General features: G+C 37.6%; 2 protein-coding genes and 1 long non-coding RNA gene across 3 annotated transcripts; 2 read left to right on the forward strand and 1 right to left on the reverse strand.

The window, feature by feature from the left end:
* Positions 1-2,625: 2,625 nt before the first annotated feature.
* Positions 2,626-5,673, forward strand: LOC128730718 (WD repeat-containing protein 3). Its single transcript, XM_053823796.1, has 2 exons — positions 2,626-2,783; positions 2,856-5,673. The coding sequence occupies exons 1-2, from the start codon at positions 2,626-2,628 to the stop codon at positions 5,476-5,478; spliced, it is 2,781 nt and encodes a 926-aa protein (XP_053679771.1). The 3' UTR covers positions 5,479-5,673.
* LOC128730719 (pre-mRNA-splicing factor 38) lies at positions 5,499-6,681 on the reverse strand. Its single transcript, XM_053823798.1, has 2 exons — positions 5,855-6,681; positions 5,499-5,783 (listed from the first exon to the last, which is right to left on the reverse strand). The coding sequence occupies exons 1-2, from the start codon at positions 6,679-6,681 to the stop codon at positions 5,579-5,581; spliced, it is 1,032 nt and encodes a 343-aa protein (XP_053679773.1). The 3' UTR covers positions 5,499-5,578.
* A 2,524-nt stretch (positions 6,682-9,205) lies between these two features.
* On the forward strand, positions 9,206-9,680 carry LOC128721586 (uncharacterized). The gene is made up of 3 exons (XR_008410779.1): positions 9,206-9,259; positions 9,511-9,573; positions 9,658-9,680. It is a non-coding gene; the product is annotated as an uncharacterized LOC128721586 (long non-coding RNA).

Below are 9,680 nucleotides of genomic sequence, written 5' to 3' on the forward strand. Positions count from 1 at the left end.
TGGGGTTGTATGGGAGCCCCCCTTTTGGGGGGCTCTAAAAAAAAAAATCAAACGCCTAAATCCGAGACCATTATGCACCTATGTACCAAGTTTGGTGCAAATCGGTTCAGTGGAAACCCCATTGAAGCGCGCACATAGGCACATATATATATATATATATATATATATATATATATATATATATATATATATATATATATATATATATATATATATATATATATATATATATATATATATATATATATATATATATATATATATATATATATATATATATATATATATATATATATATACATACAAACATTCATTTTTATTTATAAGATGTTTCAAAACTTATGCTGCAATTTCCTAGAAATGATTAAAAATCGTTACAACTTACTATTGTATTCGATCCATTTGAAAATATAACTTGTTTAACATGATATTTATCTCCGATTCAGCTTATTGTCCGGGGCTATAACTATTGCTAATGTTATATTACATACAAAAATGACACTGATATTACAAAGATGTATAGTTTGTTTCTTTGCTTTCAAATGCTTATCACGTGAAAACGAACTCAAATAAGGGCCTATATAATAAAAACATTTCTCATAATCGTTGGGCGTTGCAACAAAAAATCAAAAATTTATCATAGAAAGAGTATTTGTTATACAAACCCACAACTCATAATATAAGTCAAAATGTAAAAATAACTATTTTACATTTACATATTTTACATATGCTGGTTTCATTCAATTAAACTTTCATTTAAAGAAAAGTAGGTAAATATGCCTCAATTTACTGATCTGTTTGCAAAATTCTTTCCTTTACCTCTATTTCAAACACGATTACAGTTAAATTAAAGAAGTTGGTGCTTTGACAAAAGATTTGATGGAAAAATTGGTGAAAATCGGCGATGGAAAATCTTCATGGTGCATAAAATCCCTACTTGATCTATCAAAACACACTATTATGTTATCGTACTAGTGTTGTTTTTCAATAAACTTTGTAAAAAAGGTCCATATTCAAAGTAATTTTGCTTAAATTACCGTCAGAAGTTTCATTCCTTATGTCACACCATAACCTCAAAAACGGGTGATTTTGGTCGTTGAACCACGATACAGGGCTCAGAAAAAATTGATTATTTTGTGGTGTGGCGCATAGTGGCAGCAGATTTTGTATTGAAATGAAAGATAAGCTGTTCTACAACAACCTGTATAACGTTTTAGCTTGAAGATTTTTGAAGCTTTATAAAAAAATCGTCTTTTATAAAAAAAATCATAATTTTACATGGATTTTTTCATACTTTCACAGTTTTTTTATTATTTAAATCTCAAAAACATTGAAAACATTTAATTTTATAACAATAACAATAAAATAAGCTTTCCGAAATGGTAGAATGTTTTAACTTAGGTAGCTTAGTTTAAGAGAAAAAAATTATTAAAGACAGCATAAAAAATTTGAAAATTTTTAATTTTTTTTCTCACATTTTTGACTTTGACAGGCTGTGACTCCTAGAATAAAGGACTTAGACCCATAATATTTTGGTGTTAACTAAGTTTAACCCTCTATTTTAAGAAAATAATTACAATTTTTCAAAAATCTAAAATTTTTTTTGGACTTTTATCCCGGCAGTTGCCCAACGTGCTGTCTTTTGTTTCTAAGTAGAATCAGCAATCTGTCAACTTTCAGTAAAGTCGCTTTTTTCGGTTGGTCGCCTATGGCTAGTACGATTGCCTTTTGGATCGCCAATGGGTTTGACATTTTGATTGGTTTTTCGGCATTCAAGCTTTCCATAACCATAAAGGTTTCTTCTTCTGCACAAAATTCACTTATTGGGATTCTCTATCCCTTCAAGCGTTTTTTTTGTTTCTGGTTGGGCTGTGACCCAGTGGCTCGTAATACGAGCCATAGGCCATCCTTACAACGGGGTCCCCGGCCCCCATCGTCCCCGTTTGATTAGTACTTTTGTCTTTTTTTTGTGTCTTGTCCTGTAAAGTTCCGTCTATAGAAATTTGCTTGTCTTGTTGGTTGTTTTATTTTTCTCCTATCACAGCACGCGGTGTAGTGTCAATAGTCCTATCCACTTGAGAGGTCACTTGTCACTGTGGGGTTTGAGTTAACCCATTTGTTTAAACATGTCACCAACCATGGGTGACGTATACATGACAGCGCTCAAACTATCAGGGTCATGTCAGAATATGGGGGTCGTATATATTGAGTTTTCACCGTTTTTTGTATTGGTTACTTATTTTACTAAGCTCCCAAGTTGCCAGGTTGCTTTATCACCCGAGAACGTCTGACCTTCGTGTATCATTTTCGACTAGAAAGCTAATCGAGTATTGTTCTATTCATCGCCCGTAAATCGCGTTTCTGTCAACTTGAATCGGGGTTTAGTTAATTAATTGTGTATTTACATGGATGCTCTTGTGTAAACGTGTAAATGTGTAGCTAAATACCTTGGTCTTATCAGTTGGAAAATAAACAACAAACGTCATTTATTTTGCTCGGCAATGTCAGTATGTCAAACGCACGTGCATGTAGCCTCATGTGCGATATAAACATTGAAGTTCAGATTTGCTCGAGCACTGTAGCGCACGCGTTTTGTTAGGCCAAAGTGCACAGTTGTGTTGCAAGATGGGTTTAACTAAGCAATACCTGGCTTATAAGCCATTATCGAGTTTCAACATAATTGCAAGCGCTCGTGCCAATATTTCCTTTATTACAATGAACAATATTCAAGGTCGCTTTGTTGTTGTGGCCGCTGCAGAAAAAGTGTTCGTGTGGGACATGAGGTAAAACTGTCTCCGTGTTTTTTTAGTCAGTTTCCGTCAAATTAAACTCTAGCGAACTTCTTTTATTTTCAGAGTTTGCGATATAGTGGCTGAATATATAAGGCAGGATGTTACGAGAGAGGTAACTTTTCTACGAACCAGCCCTGATCAGAGGCATGTTGCAGTAGGTTATTCTGATGGTTTAGTGGCACTTTTTGCCATACAAAGTCAACAAACAGTGTGTAATTTTTCTTCACATCGTTCTGCCGTCACTGCTTTGAATTTCGATAAGCTTGGATTAAAACTGGTCTCCGGTGGGTTGGACAACGATGTAGTGATATCAGATGTAGTAGCGCAACAAGGAAAGCATCGCCTTTCTGGACATACAGCGCCCATCACGCAAGCTTGCTTTATGCAGCGATATAATGATGTCGTTGTTTCCAGTTCACGAGACACGTTGGTCAAGTTTTGGAACATGGAAACACAAAGTTGCTTTCTAACCATCGTCGATCATCGGACAGAAGTATGGGGCATAGCACTGCTTCGAAACGACGACTTTCTTGTTTGTTCCACAGCAGCGACGCAAATATCAGTGTACAAAATTGCTCCAATTACAGAGGTCAACTTGGGCAGTGCAGAATATACCCAGGATGGCACCAGTAACACCACTGTTAGCCCATTAAGATGTATGGCTGTCGGGAGTATACAGCGGATTGGACGCGGTCGTACCATAAACCTTGTAGCTGACCCTACAGGTTATGTTCTGGGGTGCCATGGTACAGATAAGCAAGTCGAGTTGTTCACAGTTTGCACAGTTGAAGATGCCATGAAAAAGCTAACAAAACGACTGAAAAAACTCGACCCCAAAAGCACCAGTAGCGACTCTGCTGTTCGTCACTCCCGCCAACCCGCGTTGACGGATGAAATTAAGCGCTTAGTAACAATTAAAACATCGGATAGACTTAAATCGTTCGATCTTCAGATCAATAATAACAGTGCCCGAAATGAGCTAAGAATTAGCTGCATTTTTGTTAAAAATTTCATTGAATTGTTTTCACATAATTTGAACGATAAAAAAGCAATACCGATATCTTTGTACATCACCCAAAAGCAAGGCCATCTCTCGGAAGCACGCAGTGTTGCAATCAGCTCAGACAACCTTGCAATCGCCTCTGCAAGCGCAGAATCACTAAAGCTCTGGAGTCGCGCTTCTCAGTCGGTTCTGCGAACAGTTGAAACAAACGGATATGTCGTGAGCACTTGCTTTGTGCCTGGTGATCGGCATATTTTGCTGGGTTTGAAAACCGGACAAATGCTCATCGTGGACGTGGTCGTCGGTGAAGTTATTGAGCGCATCGAAGCACATGAAAAAGAGCTTTGGAGCATTATACTTACGCCAGACTTACATGGTTGTGTAAGCGGGGGCAGTGATACAACGGTTAAGTTTTGGTCTTTTGAATTGATATCCTGCAAAGCTCACGATGACCAGAAACAGCAAAGCGCAAGTAAGATTCTTTCTGTATTACACAAAAATACCCTCAAACTTGAGGAAACAGTTTTGTGCGTAAAAATTTCTCCGAACGCCAAGTACATTGCTGTTGCCCTTCTCGACACAACAGTCAAGATGTTTTTTTTTGATAGTCTAAAATTCTACCTTTCAATGTACGGGCACAAGCTGCCTGTGACAACAATGGATATTTCATACGACTCTGCTATTATTATAACTGGGTCCGCTGATAGAACTATCAAAATTTGGGGCATTGACTTTGGAGACTGCCATCGGTCCCTTTTGGCGCACGATAACACTGTAACGGCAGTACAATTCATTCCCAACACCCATTTATTTTTCTCTTGCGCCAAAGATGGAAAGCTCAAACAGTGGGATGCTGATAGTTTCCATAAGATCGTCACACTTCCTGGTGGTCACTTAGGAGAAGCACATGCTCTAGCCGTTAGTCCAAATGGCAAGTATGTTGTCAGTTGCGGGTCAGATCGAACATTACGATTATTCCACCGTACTGATGAACCACTCGTCTTGCAAGACGTGCAGGAGGAGGAACGGGAGGAACTAGAGAATGCCACTCTTGCTACAGGAGAAGATTCGGCACTGCCAGGGCTACCGGGCATGCGTCTTGCTTCGAAGAAAACAATAGGCTCAGAGAAGGGAGCGGAAAATATTCTCGAGTGCATGGAAGTCAGCAAACACTACGAGGAGGAGCAGTACTCCAAAGGTCCACTACCCCCTTTAATGATGGCATATTCTTCACACAATACAAGCGATTTTATTCTAACGGTGCTTTCTCGAATTCGCTCTAGCGATCTTGAAGAATCACTGCTAATTCTACCATTCAGCGCCGTGTGTGAGTTGCTCGAGCGAATATCAAAGATAATTTCATCATCAAAATACATTGATCATACGGAACTAATTTGCAAGGTGGTGCTGTTTTTATTCCGCGTACACCACAAACCAATTGTTAGTAATCAAGTGCTTTTGCCTGCGATAGCAGGTATGGTTGGTACGCTCCAGCAAACAATTAAGGATGTACGCGATATGATTGGAGCCAACTTGCACGCCTCGCAGATGTTGCAGAACGAATGGGAAGAAAATGACGGTTGTGTTTTGTTTCGCGATGCAATGAGACAACGTACGCTTCGCAACAGTCGTAAAAGAAAGCGACAAGCTTCAAAGAGGACAGTGTTGCAAATGATTAAATGAGTTCAGTAAGTTCAGGTAGCACGAAACTCCGCGTTTAATTGATGTGCTTAGTTGAATAAATGTATCTCTTGGCGTATAACTTTGTACAAAAAAATGTTTTCTAACGTCTTTGTCGATCTCGGTCGTGGTTTCGCTCTCGTTCATAACTTAGCGTATCCTCGTCTCTACGCCGGCGGTCACGTTCGTTCTTTTCTCTACGCCTTTCTCGTTCCCGCTCTTCTTGTCTTTCGTGACGTCGATGCCGTTCTCGTTCTCTATCTCGGAGCTCGCGTTCTTTTAAACGATCTCGATGATCCGGGTAAGAGCTAGGTTACACAAATACCATTCAAAAACTGCTAATCGAAAAACAATATAGTACACATAGCGCGACACATACTCACGAAAATCGCGCCTTGCAGTTGTGTCTCTGTACCGAATACGATCACGTTCCCGATCGTTTTCTCGATCACGATGTTGCCGATTGCTTTCTGGATTCCGGTATCGTTCAACAGGCTGCCGTTCCCGCGATAAGGAGCGTTCGATTCGCTTATGTACTCCTGCGACAGGTTTTTCTTTCAGCTTCAAAACGTCCGTTTTAATTTCCTTTGGCGGAAGCATTTCGTCCGCTAATGCTTCATCTTCACTAGCCATTTCTTCATCTAAATCGTCTTCCAAGGCAGATACTTTTGCTTCTATTTCATTGTTTTCCTCCAAAACGAATCGCTTTTGAATACGCGGAAGAATAATGTCGCAAACACGTTCCTCTCGCAAAAGTTCATCGATAAACTCGTCAATGTGCATCAACTCGTACGAACCCATACGATTTTGCTTCCGTAATTTCCTATTATCGTTGTACAGCGGTTCCAGGTATTTATAACAATCCAAAGACGATCCGGTAAGTCGCAAATAAAATGCCCCCAGCGCCCGGACATATTTAAATTCCTCGTTCTTAATGAACTCTACTACGATATCCTTTTCTGGTTGAATTTGCAGCATTTTCAGGGTGAGGCATAGAAACGGCGTTGGTTTGATATTACCTCCAAAGACACCACCAACAAAACGCAACTCCATCGCCTTATCTACCAGTAGCTCTGCGGTTAGCGCAAAGCATTGTTCTTTCCAGTATTTAGAGTCATAAATGCGAGAACGAATAATTTTTTCAATCAAATATTGTGGATTCGTGCCATGAACGTTTTTAGCGTCTTTTACCGTACGATTAGCCATTTTCTATTGAAATGAAATGAACTTTTAGTGGTGCTAAGCACAATCACACAGCATCATTTGGAAAAAAATGCTCACCAGTTCAAATGGTTTGTAACCTTCATCAATCGATTTAGTGACACCCAGAAATCCTATGGTTCTACGATCTAGTGTGCTATATATATTATGAAAAACATTTGAAACTGGATTGGGCCAATCTAGCTTTTTCCCTAAATTACAAAACACAAGCGAGCACTCGCGATACCGGCCCTAACAAATTATTCAAGAGAACAAGCAGTTTCAATGACCACGGCTATTAAAATAAACAGATGCAGTTTCAAGCTTTTTGACAATATGGCATTTGACGTTATTGACTCGCCATTAGCAGGATGCCTCACCGTAGATTTCTTGTAAAATTATCATTGATCGTTTTTATATATTTAGAAGCTCATAGCAAAGATCTCATATTCCCAAAATAATATATGTTTCAAGAAAACATATATTTGTCAATTTAAAGAATCTCATGCATTTCAAATTGCTAAAAAGCACAAAGAAATATAGTGCGAAAATGTGTCAAATTTGGTGAAACGGCTCAGAAATATCTGGTAAGGTGTGCGAAATGTTTCAAAGGTACCATTTCACTGTCTGAATGAACATGCTCATTCTGAAAATAGTGCGCTAACATTCAAAGAGCTGCAGTTGCAATTGATGCAATTATTTTTTTAACATGCCCAATTACCACCTTGCCTGATATGTCAGTCAAAAAGTGGCTGACGGAAAATTTGCTAGAATACCATGTCACCCATTTTTGGGTTTCGGCAAAAGCGCTTCCTTTTTGAAATGCAGTTTTTGAATATTTAGAATAGCTATTATTCCCACTTATCACATTTATGATCAAACAGAAATACGAATTAACGCAAAGAAAGCCAAAAATTCATCACAAACGTAGCACGTGAAAAATTCGAGCCGATGCAACCGTGGCTCTGACGTATGAGCAAAAATCGCTTGAATCGTGGCATTTTGTGCACTTTCCTAAAAAAAACGCTTGGCACGCAAGGTGTTAAGTAACATAAGTAAGTAAGTATTTCATATTACTTACACCTTAGAAGATTAACAAATAATAATACAAAAATACAAAATAATACAAAAAACGTATATGTCGCAAATGAAATTTAAATTACTTAAAAGTCTTCCATGCGATCGTGGAGGACGTGCGTTAGTAGAACGGACAACGGCCACTAATGACTCACCCAACGGCCACTAACGGCCGGGATAAAGGTAGGAATTTTAAAGTTAAAATTACTTTGCGAAAGCTACTTTCAGAATAACTCATACAAACCAACTCATACAATCCATTTCAACATTCGCAACATTATATATCAGTGAAGCTGTCGCAACAGTATATATCAGTGAACAGTGAACAAGTAACAGTGAGTGAATCAAGCTGGTGTCTATTACGTAGCTATTTTCAAAGTTAATTTTTTTATCGTAGTTAATGTTAAATATTGAATTTAGTTGCCATTCCGAAGACAAGATGCATCAGTTTTTATATGCGTTCTATGGTAGCGCTATCATTTACATTATGATATTTTTCTGATTTTAGTTTTACTATGCTGTACGTTCAATGCATTAAATGATCTACATAGCTATTTTATCTTATGTATTTCTGAAATTATAAATTCACCTACAGATTGTTTAGGCATAGTTTTTAATTGAATCTTGTCAATTTCATAGCGAAGCCTGTTGTCAATCGAATCTCAAACGTGAAAATGTTGATAGATTGTCAAAATGTTCTTGTTTTCATCTCCGATACTTCTAATAAACAAAAAAAAACAAAACAAAAGAAGCGTACCTATGTTTTTTAGAGTATACAATCGTTGCTGCTCGAAGTGGACGGTTATATCCAGTGTATTTCACTGTAAGCCATATCACTCTAGATAATCGAGCCTATAAATAAGTGGGCAACCTTTAAATATATTACAAGTGACTCTTTGGAGTATGCTAATATAGAAGGCTACATCCCATTTCGCAAAGAAGAAGATGAAAGAAGAAGTTTTTTAGATGTTTCTCAGCTTCACTCTCTTTTATCTTTGTATCGTAAGCGAGAGCCCGTGCGTTTGAAAACTTATTTACTATTTAACCCTGCTTTGCATGGTGATGGTCAAATTTCCATCATAATATTAAGTTAACAAAAAAGGTACTCAACCCTTGTACTGTAAATTTGTTGTTGCTGGCAACTCGACTATTGCGTACAGCAAAACACAGTTATCGAAAAAAAAACAAACGTCTGTGAATTACCAGGTCTAGAACTAGTCATTCCGCTTTTTGTTGGGACTGGAAGAAAGGAACAAGATTCAAAATCATGCAAAGAAATGATAACTTCTGTAATACTATTTTACAATTAACTTAAATACACGGTTATTTGTAAGGTGGAAACAATCATTTCTACATATAATTTTCAGCTTTCTTCATGTAAATTGTATTTAGCGGATGCATTGACCGTTTGATATCTGAAGTAAAGAAACAGCAGTAGGTGCAATGTACAATCCAAAGATCTCAAGCGATGAAGAAATACGCACAAACTGCATTTGGCTTGAAACAGGTAAGGATAAAATGAAGTATCTGATTCCACTCCAGTGCCATATTATTTTATTAAAAATAATCAGTTGCATTCGGTCAATTCAAGTTGGAACAAATTTCCAGTGTACACTATGCCTTCTAATAACTGCTTCGTTTTCAATACTATCTTTTGATCTACTGCTTCCAATGATCGTTATTAGTTGTAAATGGAATGCATAGAAACTAATAAAATGTTGTAATAAGCAGGTATTCTATGTTTGATGATGCTTTCAGCTGATTCTTCCTTCACAGGACGCAAGCTACCAACCGAATTTGTGGAAGAAACCGATGTTTTAGGTATAGAAACAAAACCCCGTAGGTTTGAACTGAATTTATATCAATTTGATACATACTTTAAAAACATGCTTTCAATTTTTGCAGAAATCAATCAAAGTCATGACACC

Source organism: Anopheles nili, chromosome 2 (genome assembly GCF_943737925.1).
Source record: "Anopheles nili chromosome 2, idAnoNiliSN_F5_01, whole genome shotgun sequence".
NCBI classification, from domain to species: Eukaryota; Metazoa; Arthropoda; class Insecta; order Diptera; family Culicidae; genus Anopheles; species Anopheles nili.

Bases quoted from the DNA above. Each gene is read 5' to 3' on its own strand.
- LOC128730718 (XM_053823796.1), top strand. From the start codon at position 2,626: ATGGGTTTAACTAAGCAATACCTGGCTTATAAGCCATTATCGAGTTTC. The intron at 2,784-2,855 runs GTAAAACTGTCT...TTTTATTTTCAG, and splicing joins GTGTTCGTGTGGGACATGAG to AGTTTGCGATATAGTGGCTG.
- LOC128730719 (XM_053823798.1), bottom strand. From the start codon at position 6,681: ATGGCTAATCGTACGGTAAAAGACGCTAAAAACGTTCATGGCACGAAT. The intron at 5,784-5,854 runs GTATGTGTCGCG...TGTGTAACCTAG, and splicing joins GCAAGGCGCGATTTTCGTGA to CTCTTACCCGGATCATCGAG.